We start from the raw sequence: 16,069 nt of genomic DNA, 5'->3' as shown, positions 1-16,069 counted from the left end.
GAGGACTCTGATGTTGTGGGTGACGAATAATTTTTTTGTCTCGCCATGCATGCCCTTTTTTTGGGGTAGTAGTCATGCATGCCCTTCGATTCTAGATTATGGATCCAATGGTGATAATCCTTTATTTGCATGGTCGTATCGAAATTTGGATTATTAATTAATATCTTATTTTATTATTATAATATAATATTAATAATGATAATTATTAATATTTATATAATAATAGTAAAGCAATACACAGATATTAGAGGTGGTATTCTATGTGGACATATAAGATTATAGAATAGTCTCCCATAATATCACATGTCAAATTTTTTTTTATTTTTTATATTTTTTCCTATAGTATGTCATTTTGTCTTCTTTCTTTGAATCTCTTTTTGTCTCTTCATTCCTTCCCTAATTTCTTCGTTTATCCCCAATCAGTTGGGAGGCTTTGAGCGGACGTGGGGTGGGCGAACCCTTGATGGACCGCCACCCAGATCCCTAATTTCTTCATTTGTCTCCAATCGGTTGGGAGGCTTCGAGTGGCCGGTGCTGCACCTAGGCCACAGGCATGAGCATGAGAAAAGAAAGAGTCCAGTGATGACGATGCCACCAAAAGGGTGGGGCAGGAAGGGGAGGAGCAGCGACAGTTCGAGGTGCCCATGGAGTATCTAAAGCACCTGCTCTTTATGGGGTTGCTGCACCAGGGGGAGGAGGATTTTGGATACAGGCAAAATGGAGCCATTACCATTCCCTACGATATTGACCACTTCTGTCATGTCGAGGCCACACCATCAATCGTGACTTCACGGCCGCCGCCATCGCTCACCACCACAGCCACCTCCCTCACCTTGCCGGCTGTTTTGGGGCATGAAGATTTTTTGTTGGTTTTCTTTTTTTTTTTCCCAAAGTTATTCTTAAAATTTGGGAAGTAAAAGAGGATTGATGATCATGAAAATAGGGGTACAAATAGGTTGGATCGGATCGGATCATGAGTGACCCCAATCTGATTAGATTTTTTGATCGAATCTAAATATTAGACCCAAATTCAATCCAACAGAAGATCGGATTGGATTGGATCGGATCGATGATTAAATTTTTTGACCCAACAGGTCATTCAGATCGGATGAGATCCATATATAACTCAACCCCGATCTATGAAATATGGGTTCGATATAGATCTGGATTTGAGTCAATTCGAATATGAGTTATAAATAACAAGATCAATAAATAAAAAATTTATAAATAAATCTTATTTGTATTACAAACTTTGATCTTAATATATGAGACTATTAGAGCCCGAATGTCCCACACTCTTCATCCAGGAATCCAAAAGGTCTAATCATAGTTTCTTCATCATTGTCCCTAACTTGGTTAATCCAAATTCAAAATATTTTAATAAAATTTTAAAAGATGAGAATCTAAAAATCAATAGAATATCTTTTCAAGAACAACAGATATTAAAGAAGGCTCGATCAAAATTAACATTCATGTAATATAAGAATAAAAGAAGATAAGAGATGAGTTCAGATCGAATCGGATCAAGTTAGATCGGGTTATTTATCTCAAGATCTAAATTAACCCATAAGTCTTCATGAAACGGGTCAGGTCAGATCGGATCGGATCAAGTTGGGTCAAAATTCAGTAAATCCAGATCTGATCTGAAAAATGAAACGGATCTAATTTTAGAATCCGACTCAGATCTTTTAAAATAGTTCGGATCGGATCTACGCAGATTGGATCAGATCGGATCATGGGTCAATTCGACCCATTTGCAGTCTTAGATGAAAACTCATATTTTTTTTTATCATAGTTATTAATATTACTATTTTTTCCAAGGTATCGTGATCTGCTGCTTGCTTGATTGTATGATGGTGTTTTTTTTTTCTTTTTCTATCTTAATTTGGATTAGCAGAACGTAGATCTCACTATATATATAATATAAGATTTTAATCTTTTAGTGCTTGAAACCATAGCTATTCCTATTAGTAACTTACAATGGATCTTTATGATTGTGCATGACTTGGTATGCTCTTCTTCGTGATTATATCTCGATAAATAAATACTATATATTAGTCTAAACTAATAACAATATAATAATTCTTAGAGAAATACTTGATTATGATAGAGTTAGTGGAAGTATGATAGGATTGATATATATATTGGATAAGAAAAATTAAGAAATCATAAAAGAAGATTTATTGTCTCAAATATCACTTGATTTTCATTTCAAAATAACTTCCTATGTATATATATAGACTTAGGAGACTTTCTAAGCCATATATATCACCAAACCTAAATCTCTAAATTCCCAACGACAAGGTGAGATATTCCACAATCTCATAATATATCATTCATTCAGATTATTTTTAGATCCCCAATGCTTATAGAGTCTCTAAAAATCTATAGATCCAAAGTACAAATTGATATCGAAGATGATAGTGGATCTGTCATTTTTGTAATATTCGATAAAAAAATAAAAAAATAGTCCAAGTATCAGCCATGAAGCTTCTAAAAGTACAAAATGGTGATGCTGAAAATATTTCTCCTATTATCAACAAATTATGTAGCAGGACATATATTTTTAGATTAAGGTCGTAGCCTATAATGTAATTCAAGGTTTTAATAATTACATAGTGATCAAGACGTTCGTTCCAAATACAAAACTAGAAGAAGAATTTACAAAAAATAAATAACTCTAGATCAAATATATATTGGATGGTTTATATCATTATATTATTTAATTATTTAATAAGTTCATCCTTGAACCATATGCTACCATTGCAGGCTATTAGCATTGCTAAAGTAACTGATACTTCTGCATCAATTCAACTACGACCTATAAATTTCAAGATATTTGTTAAACTACTATGTCATTAATTTCATATTCATATTTCTAATACTATTACATAAACCAGCTTTTAACTATAATTTACTATTTCAGATTATTTCTACAGATAAAAAGAATGAAATATCGGCATCAACTACATTACCAACACCAAATGTTTAGGCTTGTGCTAAAATACTTCATTATTGACTCCTTGTAGTAATCATACACGTCTTATCTTATACTGATTGCATTGTCACTCATGTAGGAATCGAAAAATTAAAAAAAAAATAGCAATGATACCAATGAGTTTTAAAAGATCAAATGTAAATTAATTAAGAAGAATCTTGTACTATAGTTTGAGGACAAAATTGATATAATGACAGAAAATATAAATTATTTGTATTTTTATAAATAATCAGCTACTAATAAATTTGTTCTGTAATGCAGCAATAACAAAATAGCAAAGGTATGGACAAGTATGAAAAAGATGATTCTTGAAAAGAAATTGATCTTGAAAAAATAACTGATGAAATCATCCATAAATACCAACCATCAACCATATTCAAACAACCAAGAAAGAATGCAATCGTATATTCTGACGAAGATTGAATGATCTGAAACAAAATATTATATGCTAAAATCTTAAAATTATGTTCCGTAGTTCATCATACCTACTATATTCTAAACACCATAAATTACTAATTTCTAAATAATTTCACTATTCTAATTCATTTTGATCTAAACTATTACTTTGAATGTTTGATTTATTTTTCTGTTTGCTCTAATTAGATTGCAAATTAAATTATTATATTAATAATTTATTTTATGTTGAAATTTATTACTATGGTGGCTATTCTTCTATATTTGTAAAATCAATAGATCCGAGTATCGCTCGACCACTATGCTAGTAATAATAGTAAAGTAATATATGGATATTAGGGGTCACATTCTGTATTGATACATAAGATTATAGGTTAATCTTTCGCAATGCCACATGTCAAGTCTTTTTTTATTTTTTAATAGTTTTTAAATAAAAAATAAAAGTATAAATAGTATGATAAAAAGATCTATTTATTTATAGAATAATAATAAAATAATATATGGATATTAGGAATAACATTCTGCATTGACACATAAGATTATAGGATAATTTCTCATATAATAATAGTAAAGCAATATATGAATATTAGGAGTGACATTCTGTATTGACACGTAAGATTATATGATAATCTTCCATAAAATCATATATTGAATTATATTTTTTTATTTCTTATATTTTTTAAATAAAAAATATAAATATAAATAGTATGATAAAAAAATCTATCTATATATATAATAATAATAAAGCAATACACGGATATTAAGAGTGGCATTCCATATTGACATGTAAAATTATAAGATAATTTTTTACAACGCCATGCGTCAAGTTTTATTTTTTTATTTTTTATATAATAATAGTAAAGTAATATATAGGTATTAAGGGTGACATTCTATGTCGATATGTAAGATTATAGGATAATCTTTCATAATATCACATATTAATTTTTTTTTTATATTTTTTTAAATAAAAAAATAAAAATAAAAATAGTGTGATAAAAAAATTTATCTATTTATATAATAATAGTAAAGTAATATACGAGTATTAGGGATGGTATTTCGTGTTGACACATAAGATTATAAGATAAACAAAATATAAGAGAAGAGATCAATAAAAAAAAAATTCTAGAGCCTACAAACTTGATCTCCTTTGCAAGCTTTCAATCTAATTGAAAAATCCAAAATCAGTACCATCATTACCTTTCTTTGCCAAACAAATACAATAACAACATAAATGGTGGGATTGAGTATCGAGAAGAGGCCGATAGAGAACTGCCAAAAATTAAATTAAATATAAAAAATAAATAAAAAGAAAGATTCAGGATCCGAAGAGATGAATGGATTAGATTCGAAGTCTATGAGGCTAGCTTTAAGAAGGGTATAGAAGATGCAAAGTCTATACAAAGCAAAAGCATTGGACTTTCAATTAGGAAGTGATCTTCCCATTATTGTCATGAAAATGTGGCCTAAAAGAGATGTCTTTAAGAAGGAAGGATTGGGAGGAAGGGGGTCTTGAATGACTGAAAGTGAGGATTTTTCCCATTGATGAGAGCGAGTGAAATAGTGAAGTTGGGGTGAAAGGAGGTTGGAGGAGATAGAGTTGTATTAGCTTTGATCTCTACCAATTTAAAATTGAAATATCTTTTTTTTATTTTAAGTAGATGGAAAAAAACAAGGATAGAGATTTAGAATAAAAAGATTTTTTTTATCTTCTTATTGATAGAAATCTAGACGGAAGAAGATAGGAGAAAGAGAAGCGAATTTTTTTTTTTTTCAGATCAACAAAAGAAGACCACATAAATGGGTCATATATATCATGTGACAACACAATCATGATAAGTAGGTAAAAATTAAAGTCAAAATTTAAATTGAAAAATATAAAATTTAGTGATCGGAATGTTCTAGATAAAAATTTAAGATAAAATTAAATATTTTTAAAAAATTTAAAATTTTTGATACGATTTAACCAACAAACAAAGACCAGACAGTCTCTTTCTCATGGCCCAAGGTTTATACTCTTGGAATCTGTGTGTGTCTCTATATGTATATATATATCCCCTTGCAGACCTCAACACCACCGCATCAGAAAACAGATCCCATCTTTTTGATCCCTACACCCAATCCCATCCTACTCCCAGCCACCATGACCTTCCCCTCAAACTCCCACCTACCAGTCGCTCCCACCCCCAAAACCCTGCTAGGGTTTCTGCTCATCCTCTCCCTCTTCCTCTCCCTCTCCCTCTCCGTAGGCTTTGCCGAGACCAATCTCTTCGACGCTCCCACCGCTTACGATCTTCTCGAGAGCTTCGATTTCCCCAGAGGAATCCTCCCACAGGGAGTACAGAGCTACCTTCTGAGGAAAGATGGCACCTTTGAGGTTTATCTCAGTGGAGACTGCGAGTTCAAGGTCACCGGCGGCTATCTATTGAAGTATAAGACGAAGATCACCGGCACGGTGGAGTCGGGGACGCTCAAGAACTTGAATGGGGTCAGTGTGAAGGTGTTGTTCTTGTGGTTTGGCATCAATGAGATCGTGAGGAGTGGCGACGAGCTCAACTTCTATGTTGGCCCGCTGTCGGCCTCCTTCCCTTTGTCCAACTTCGAGGAGTGCCCCCGGTGCCCCTGCGGATTCGATTGCGCCACCCCCTTGGTTTCTGATGCTTAGGAGGACTCTGTTGTTGTGGGTGACGAGCAATCTTTTGATCTCTTCATGCATGCCTTCGATTTTAGATGATGGATCTAATGGTGATAAGCCTTTTGTATTGGAATTTGGATTATTGAATGAATAAGGATTTTATACTTTAATGTGCTTTGGTAGATTTGATCCATCTATGTGTGATTTAAATGCATAGAGTTTATAGCAAATTCTTAAATCAAGATTAGAATTTTTATATCATTGGCTGTCTCCTTTCTTTCTTTTCGATGTTATTTGGTGTTCTTGTGCCGAATTTGGATGTTGCAAAAATATAGATTGGAAGTATTGGGGTCTTATTTGCTTGATTATGGTAGTTTGTTTATGAGAATGATGTCCATGGAGTTTTTAGGTTCTAGATTCTTTTGGATTTGTTTTTCTTTAATTGGTTCATTTTAACTTAATCGTTTATATGTGGTACAAGTAGAGATTAGAGTTGGATCTTTTTTGTTGGCCTTCTCATGGTGCCATCCCCCTGTCCAACTTTGAGGATTGCAAAAGAAGCTGTTGCTTATTTGGTTGCAGCACAACCTTTTTTCCTCCCACAGACTTCTTTGTTCTTCACACTTTAAGCCTGGGTTTTTCGATTGTGGAGATACTATATGAATTTGGACGTTGAATGAATAAAGATCATTTATTTCTTGTGCTGCTGGGAAATTGACCTAGATTGGTTTGTTTGGTTTTCAGAAGATCTGGATTTATTAAATTGGACTATAATTTGCACTAGGTTCAAGTATGTGTTTCAATAATAGTATTTTGCATCATGAACCTGGAAATTTGCTTTAGTTTTGGTACTCTGGTATCCAGTTTAATCATCTTTTCCTCCCTTAATTGGATCTGCTTATCTTAACAGGTCAATACAATGTATTACATAGACTCATCTGTGTGCTCAATTATGGTGGTTTAAGTGGCGCACGGATTGCTTTAATATGGAATAACCAGAATATTTAGCTTTTATCCTTGACTTGGATCTTCTTTTTTCTGGTTACTTTTGGTATTTAATATCCTAAAACAGTGACATATTGATGTAAAGAGCAAGCCATGTTTCATAAGTTTGTGTCAACTTGATTATGCATCTTCCTTAACCATTTATTCAGGGAGTTTATCATGCTAATTTGCACTCATTGGGATGTTGGATGTATCTGTGGTTTCTGATTTTGATGATGTTCTCTCCTCCCCTCTATTAACTCAGATATTAAGGTTCATTTTTCTTCAATTGATTTCTTTGGGAGGAAAGCAAGGCTTTATTTACTTTATCTATAAAATATAATTCTGAACAATTTAAGTTATAATTTGTAGTTTGGATAAGGCTTACATTAATTGGAATTCCATTTAAATGGCTAATAGTTGTTCAGCCTGTAGCTTTCACACAGATTCTGTTGCTTTCACACAGATTCTGGTCTTCTTATGAGAAAAGAACATCTGATTTTAATCCAATATCACCACCAGAAACAGAAATATAAATTCATGTGGTAAAAACTTTTCACATCCATTGTACTCTTTATTTCTAGTAGAGCCTATGTTATTGTGTAGTTAGCTATTTTGATTCTTATACTCAATATGACTTCGGGAGACCCATTCGGTTTATCTGAACCTTAAATGCCTCACCAACCATCTATTAATTTTACATTAGATGATTCACATTGGCATCTAAGGATAAAATCTCGCCGCAGGCAACATGGAGGCAAAGCTGTTGCACATAGCATGCTGACAGAATAACTGCTTCCTAGAGTAACCAGTCAACCTGATGCAGGACATGACCGCAATTACCTTGAAACACTACCTTCCAATGTAGTAATAGAAAGAGGGAAAAAAATTACTGCCTTCCACCACCACAAGATCTTACGCAGGCAACCTTATCAACTAATATGAGGGCTCCCCACCTGCAATTGAAAATATCGAGTATGAAATCACTGAATGCATATTACCTGAAAAATTTTGGTGAGCAGTGTTCAGAGGAAAGCTGGCTGATTTAAATTTTTAGTCACAATTTTACAGCATGAGGATAGTAGATGATTGATGGAACAAACAATAAACAATTAGCATTGACTTTCATATAATTTAACTTATGGCAAAGAACAGTGATATTCTAAAAGTATTGTGGAGGATAAAAATTGCATTGCCTTGCAATGCTTCAGTATGTATCTTACACGATTGGTATAAATGCCGATTATAATTGCAACTCACTCGGCTCTCCAATTTGTTTATCAGCAGCCAAAAACTCTGTTCTCAGCTCCTGCTGCTGCTTCCTGTTGTTGTAACCAAAGTGGAATCATCATGCCCTGTTTTTTCTCCTTTTTTTTTGGACCAACATAAGTTCTAGCAAGAGTAAATTCATCGACTCCTATGAACACCTTCTCTCGAACCATGCAGCATGATCAGTTGCTTTCTTCTGTGGGATGACAGAATTGAGATCTCCTAGGATGCTGGTATCCATCTGTTCTTTTGATTTAGCTTCTTCCGATATGAGAGCTCAGACCATAGATTGCAGAGCCTGCACCGGCTCGGCCTGCTCTCTTGCAGCAGCTGCTTGAACTAGCTTCCAAGGCAATGAGTTGACTCGACGCCGACGAATGGGCAGATAGCGATCTGGAATCCGAAAGCAATTGAGTCTTGAAAGCATTCATACATAGAATTCCAGAAAACTCGGAACGTATGATAGAAGAAAGCTGTTCCTCCCATGAGAACCATATCACCTTCTTCTGACCCCACTGAGTGGCTACCAAGAAAGCAGCCTTTCTTTCGTATGAAAGGAGGTATGGTAGTACTTCTGAGTTAAAAATTTAAGCATCCGGACTCGAAAATTTAGTACTTTTGGGTTTCCCACCATCTGATTAAATCGTGAACGTCTGAATCGGAGCGTTATGATTTACAATCGCAGCCGTCCGTTTACGTCTGACCGGTCTTTGAGCTATCACCCCGATAAATTCTCAACGCAGTGGCGGTCAGGGAACTGGGGTGATGCACGGATGACCTCGCGATTCGTGCTAGGTTTCATCCAGCGGCCCTTTTTTTTTTTTCCTGCCGCCCCTTTGGGCATGACAATGGCTGTTATAAAGTAATTCCAAGTTTACAAAAATTAAAATGACAAATAATAGTTATTTGCTAGCAGCGATATTTAGTTATTCATTATGTTACTATTTGCAGAATAAAATTTTTAATTTTTGTGCTCGAATGAATAATTAAAAATGTGAAATAAGGATCATTGTAGTTTGAATTTCTCAAAAAAAAAAAAAAGAAAAATAGAACATAACCAGTAGCCTCCAACACAGCCATAATGGCAACTCTATGACCGCGATCTATTGGAACAAAATTTTCAAATTAATGAACAAATGAACAGTAAAAATATTTACAGTTAGATGCACGCATGATTCCCAGACAGTTTATAAGTCTCCCTGGAAAGAGAATGAAATTATTTTCTTCTACAATTGAGCTACGGCGGGCCAAAGGCTCTCATATCTCCAATCTCCAAATCATCCCACTGCGAGCTTCCTCTTTGTGGGACATTTTTGATCGCCTTCAATTAAGCGCGTGATTGATTCAAGGAGGAAAATAGTCTTTATTAATAGATGATAATAATCCCATCAGCTGAGGAAATGATGAGTTAGCAATGTTTTCTGGCAATGAATTTTAGGTTTCTCCCCACATCTAATTCGAAAGGAAACATTATAGCTCATCATTGGTGGCAGTTGTCAAAACGAACACCTTAGAGTGCAGGGTGCGCACCTTATTAGCCAAGTGCAACTTGTTTCCCTGTATCTAATCTGTTCTTGGCTTCTTGTTTCGCCTTTTGATATTTCCTTCATTTTCTCAATAAAACGGGTGAAACTTGTCCTTTCATTTTTGCCCACTTTTTATAGCAGTGTTCTTTGATCCAAGTTTAGGGTTTACAGTTTCGGTTCTGGTTTCGGTGGTTCTGCAGGGAGAGGCTCCCTTATTAGGCATCTGATCTGTCCCCATTGTAAACAAGGAGTTTAGAAATCAAAATTATTAAGGGCAACATAAAAAATAGACTCAACCAAGCACATTTGGCATCTTTCAGTAAAACCAAATCATGAAGTAGAATAATAAAGATCGAGCATGAAGGTAAAAGGTAAAGGCAACAAATTATGATAATGCTCAAACACCTAGCACTTTATCAAATATGATGCCACTAAGAATTCAAGAGATCAGGCAGAATCTCTTAATAGCTGGGAAATTTTTCATTTTTTGGGGCTTCCCTCCTAATTTCAAAGAGTTAAATTTAAATATGCTAAACTTGTTAAGCTGCATGCAGTCATTGATAACAAGCAAAAGAAAATGAGAACAACCACATTAGAATGCTTGGGCCTCTTCAAAATAATTGGTGACCTGGGTTTTCACTTCCCTCTTTCCATTCTCCAATTCTAGAATTTTAGCAGCGCAGTATCCATGGATCCATCATCCCTTGGCCTAGCAACCATGCACCAAACAACTTATAAGTCTGTTTTCTCAAGAACAGGCAACAATTATTTGAGCTAATTCAAATATACTAATGTAAAGAGGTCAAATTTACTTGAACTTTGCTGACTGTCTGACGGCCTAACAAATGACGAGCTTGTATTCACTAAACTAGTGTACAACCACATTCTGCTGCAGAATTTCAAATTCCTCTTTGAATACATATCTCACAAAGCTAAAACTGGGGAAAAAGAAAATATAACCGAGATGTTTCATGTTTGGTGATCCTGCCAACCTCTCGATTAAACTTAGGGACAATCCGACTTTTCAACACAAGTTCTTAGTACCATAAAACACATGCTTGAAACCTCCTCTAATCCAAATACACAGAAGGTAAGAATCCCTGATGAGAAGAGTATATTTCCTCTGCCAATCGGAGAAGAGGGAGAGGAAGAAACAAGGGCAAAGGTGTAGAGAAAGAATTTAGAATTTCATAACTGTTGAAGTGAGGTTGAGCAGGGGTTCCAATGCATCAGGAGAAAACTTCATCGCAAAAAGGAAACAGACGGAACTTGGCTTGGAGTTGTATCTACAGATGGTCCCATTATTTCTGATAGACTGAATGATACCCTCTGTAATGTCTTCGTGGCCATATGTTGCAGGGTGGCTTCCTCTCATTGACCAGTCAGCCCAAATAACTGTCCTGTTTGCATTCAAGATCCCATCCAGCATGTTCAAGTATGTAGGAATGTAGGAATCATCAGAGTGACAAGTAGTTTTACAATATTTCCTGAAAATAGAGTAGTATTTGTTGTCTGCAACTATATTAACCGCCAGTGAACGCTGGACTTCAAACCACGGAGTCCCTTTTCTCCATTGAGAATGATTTATTTCAGGGGCCATGTGGCTGTCATAGTATCCTTGGCCTTGGATTGGGTTTTCATCATAAGACTGAACAAAGCTGTAGGCAGAGTCGATGAGGTAATTATAGACAGTCGGGAAATTGAAGACCGGGATACAACTCTCGGAGAGCAGAACAAAGCGCTCATTGGATAAGTCCAGCAAAGCATTGGCCAAGAGGCGCTTTCTTGCATCTACCAGTGATATTGAGCCCCATTTAGTCTTCTGCATACAAACATCAAATAAAAACATAATTCAGCTAAGCTGTTTTCATAAAGGAATGCTTCAATTCAACCAAGACTTTGGTCATGCTAAATTCACAATTATTTACATGTATGGTGTACAACATCTTAATTTCTATAAGTTTCTGATATTCATTCACTCTTGGATGAGAACATCTTTACTGAGAAGACAACAAGGCAAGAAATTTGCAGAAATATAGACTAAACTTCAATTGGAATGCCCATTAAAAAACACTTTTTTGAAATCAATAGAAGAGATATTTCAGAAACATAATACTGCTGCTAATGCGACTGGACAGAGAACTCATGTGCAGCTGAAGACCGTCTAAGCAAACAATTTTATGTGAGTAGCTAATGGATCAATCTCAGCTGCTGCGCTGATTTTTTCCATGTAAGAAGTAATGATCAACAAAATTATCAATTTCTTAAGGAGACCTGTTTTTAACGTGCTTTACCATGCCGAGCAGCCAACAAATGAAACATTATGGCAAAAAGATAAAGTGCACTACCAAAATATAAGCACAATAAACATACTAAGATACATTGGAAAAAGAAGGTATATCTTCTGCTTTTTAGACTAATTAAAAAAGTTTTGTAACAGGAAGAAAGGCATGCAAACAGTCAAAACATAATTATGACTCATCTAAATGAATTTAGAATCCAAAGTGATACTAAAGGCCCATGTTAGTTGGAGATAAAGTTGTCCCCAGCATATATTCACCATACTAACATGAAGCACCAACATAGTAGATTAAAAAAATGCAATTTAGAGGAGAGAAAAAGCTTAGAGTTTAAGCAAAAAAGTATAGAAGAGACATGATTAGATAAGAACCTATTCAAGCATAAAGACAATATGGTCTCTGGTTTAGAAGCCAACATTGTCTGAAACAAACCTGTACCATCTTTTGGAATCTGCACCATTCATATCTCCATTACTCATAAAACCAAAACAGTAACAGGAAGGGTTTCCCAGCCCCAACTCAATTTATTATTGTAACAAATTTAGAGTAGTTCAGGCAGGACCAGTAATTAATTTAAGTATCATATGATATGGAAAGCATGAACTAGTATGACAGGTCTTAACTAGATTTACAGATATGGATGTGGATGTACATCTACTAGTTGTGGGAACATAAATGTTCTATTTCAATTGGGAATATGGAAGTGTTTCTTCTTAATAAATCAAATGATTACATGTCTTGTTAAAAGTTAACTCGCACGACTTATCTAGAAAAAAGATGCAAGCAATCTGCATTGAAGTATATTGATGAAATGAATTTCATTCAGGAACCAGATGTTTGGAATTCAAATACAAAATGAGAACAAGGGTAGATTATAGGAGATATTTCTATAACATTAATACTTCAACATGTTAACTAGAACAGGAGAGAGAAAATAGTTAAGGATCAGGATAGACAAGATCAAACAATGATCCCTGCTTCAACAATACAGATCATGGGCCATCTCTACAATCAAGAATGATCATTGCCAAGGGTACAGAGGAAACGGTAGATGCCGTTTCTCAAATAAAAGAATGGCAGTTGGAAGGACATAACAGAAGTATGTTAATGTTCTTGCTGATGTTTCCCCAAACTCAGCACAAAGAATCATAATCACTATTAAACTGGATTGAGGCATTAAGCTTGATGACAAATTTTCGACCATACATGGTGCACTGTTTTGTTTACTAGTTTAAGCAACCCTCAAAATAACAGACAAACTCTGAGAGAACTACAAAGGCTGACCACATAAAAGCACACATACTTTGATTTACAAATTCCAAAGTCCAAGTACACTGCTTTCGTGAGTTACCAAATCATATCCAAAATTACACTCCTTCAGCAAGGAGGCCACTAAAGTTAATTGCATCAATTTTAAGCACAGAGAAATTTAAGAAGATAAAGAAGAAAATAAGAAACAAAATGTACTTGGAAATTTTATTTCATAAAAGATACCAGCAAGCAGCAGCATGCAAATTTTTCGGAAAGGATACTACAAAACTAAGTATATAGAATAAAATTCCAAAGAATTCAAAATAACTGTAATGCTGGAAAAATGAGATCATTTGGAACTTTGTTGTAAATAACTATATCTCAGAAAAATCTGATTTTATGGAACTTTCTTCTGTAGTTACAAAAATACTTGGTTGCTGTGTCTCCATCATAATACTAACTGAAATTACTTTTAAATATTTTCATTCTTCACTTTAGTATTGTCACTAGCAACATATTCAGCAACTCTGAACAATGATGATGCATTACCATATCTTCAGAACACCCTCTATGATAGATTGAAAACGTGGCATGAGTTTGAGAACAGCAGATCAAGCTAAATATGTGATAAACAAACCAATTTAGCACAAATAAAATCATACGAAAAATTGTACCTCACTTGGAATTTGACGATCGTAGAAGAAAGAGGTCTCAGGGACCTTTAGTGTGTATCCTGGATATGTATGCACATAAACTGTGAAGAGCCCTTGGTGACCTTTGAAAAACTTATCCCACAATGGAAAGAATGGTAAAGGTCCTTCAGTCATAAACATAAAGGCCACCTTTGGCACTCTATTGAATGGATGCTCCTTTATCTTGGATACCAATGAAGCCCTCCAAAAGAGTTCTTTATCTGTCATCCCATGCATCAAATGGCATGGCTCAATGAAATTTTTAAGCTTCAAGTTAACCTTCCCACAATCTTTTGTGTATAGCTCTGTCGGGAAGAAGATATCAGTCTGCGATATATGCCGATGGAAACGCACACCCCATGACAAGCCAAGAACTGTCCCTGCCATGAAAACAACTACGCCCGTAACAATTTTTATGAGCCTAAGCAGCGAATCCTTTTTTGGAGAGTTTGCCCACAACTCTTCCTCCTCTTCATCCCCTTCCCTCCTTGGCTTCATCTCAATTCTGCTATAATTCCAAACTCTCCCACACCCTTAAATTTACAAAATTCACCTCTTTTCTATCCTTGCTATGAAAACCATCTCCCTGCTAGCAGTTGGCAGAGTTTTTCCAATCCGATTAAACTTTATACATCAATTATATACCCTTAAAACAACTATACAAGAAACATCAAACTGAAGTTACACAACCCATCAATGATCAAAGAAAAAGAACCCACCTTTTGACTGAAATCCCAATCCATTCAGTAATAAAACACACCTTTTGACAGAAATCCCCAGTCTATTCAGTAATATATTCTGTTTCTTTGCAGAAAACGATCAAAGATCAACTAAACAAATAAAAATGAAAAATACTATTTTACCTCGTCAAAACCAGTACTCTAAATCAAGCTTAATCTCAATGATCAGAACATAATACTTGATGGGAGAAATGAAAACTAAAAAGAAAAACACCACCTTTCGATTGAAATCCCTAATGTATTCAGTAAGCTATTCGATTTCCATGCAGAAAACACTCAAAAATCCAGCAAAAAAAAAAAAGGAACGAAAAATAGTGTTTCTTCTTATCCAAAAAATATATCAGGATGATTCAAAAGCAACCAAAATCATCAGAAGATTCAAAAAGTAAAAACTGACAGATTCCGATACTCCAAACCAGAATCTCAAGGAACCGGATAAACAAACTGACCTCCCGCAAAAAAGGCGATCCCTTTTTCTCTTCCCGATCACTGGGGACGATCCTAGGGCTCCTGCAACTCCAACAGCAACGAATCAAGCTCCGAACTTGGGTAGTATCAACTGATCTGACCGCATTGGAATCCTCGATAACGAACGACAAGACCGAAGGATTGGACGGAACAGAAGGGAAGAAGACAAGGCTAGGAGATTTTGAGTGAAAAATGTCGCTTTTTTTTTTACTCCCCTCCGCTTCTCCGTCGAATCCTCGGCGTTATCGAGATAGGTTGAATGGCTTTTATGGAGAGAGATGGAAGGCGGAGAAGGCGGCGGAAGGACGAGGACGCGGTGCGCGCATCTGGAGATCGAAGCTGGTCACCAATAAATATTCCCAGATTCCCATCTTTGGGAATCTTTGGAAATCTTGCGCAAAGATATCGACCCAGTGGTATAATCCAGAAGAAACTCGCTGTGTATTCACTGCTCTGTAGTTCATCCAAGTCTTCGCACATACACGGCAATTTTTATCCACTATTGCCGTTATTAGTATGTCGTCATATCAATTTTCTCCATAGTTCATTATATATGAAATCAAAGAACAAAGACGAAATTTTTGGTCAATAGGGACTCAATATGAAAGGTGAGGCATTGTAGGGGGTGCTTCTCAAATATCTGTTCCATTTTGGAATATCGTTGATGAACACCTGATTTCTTTCCAAAAATTAACAACATTATATGTTTTTCTTTTTTAGATAAATAAGATAAATTAAACCATCCGAAACTAAATGTCTATAATATTCAAAATGAACTACAATGAAATTTCATAA

The 16,069-nt window shown here is 35.1% G+C and overlaps 2 protein-coding genes across 4 annotated transcripts; one reads left to right on the top strand and one right to left on the bottom strand.

The window, feature by feature from the left end:
* The first annotated feature begins 5,470 nt into the window (after positions 1-5,470).
* Positions 5,471-6,214, top strand: LOC105038539 (uncharacterized protein At5g01610). Its single transcript, XM_010914379.4, has one exon. The coding sequence runs from the start codon at positions 5,553-5,555 to the stop codon at positions 6,072-6,074; it is 522 nt and encodes a 173-aa protein (XP_010912681.1). The 5' UTR covers positions 5,471-5,552; the 3' UTR covers positions 6,075-6,214.
* A 4,393-nt stretch (positions 6,215-10,607) lies between these two features.
* LOC105038537 (glycosyltransferase BC10) lies at positions 10,608-15,849 on the bottom strand. 3 transcript variants are annotated; one of them, XM_073259803.1, is made up of 3 exons: positions 15,256-15,849; positions 14,049-14,655; positions 10,608-11,645 (listed from the first exon to the last, which is right to left on the bottom strand). In XM_073259803.1, exons 2-3 carry the CDS (start codon positions 14,562-14,564, stop codon positions 11,004-11,006), a joined length of 1,158 nt encoding a protein of 385 aa, XP_073115904.1. In that variant the 5' UTR covers positions 14,565-14,655; positions 15,256-15,849; the 3' UTR covers positions 10,608-11,003. The 3 variants fall into 3 exon arrangements, with proteins under 3 accessions (XP_073115904.1, XP_010912680.1, XP_073115903.1); XM_010914378.4 differs by having other exon boundaries at positions 14,049-14,652; positions 15,256-15,848; XM_073259802.1 differs by having other exon boundaries at positions 14,049-15,849.
* Between the last annotated feature and the right edge of the window lie 220 nt (positions 15,850-16,069).

Source organism: Elaeis guineensis, chromosome 1 (genome assembly GCF_000442705.2).
Source record: "Elaeis guineensis isolate ETL-2024a chromosome 1, EG11, whole genome shotgun sequence".
Lineage (NCBI taxonomy): Eukaryota > Viridiplantae > Streptophyta > Magnoliopsida > Arecales > Arecaceae > Elaeis > Elaeis guineensis.
The sequence above is the reverse complement of the archived record's forward strand: the minus strand, read 5'-3'. Positions and strand labels throughout refer to the sequence as shown.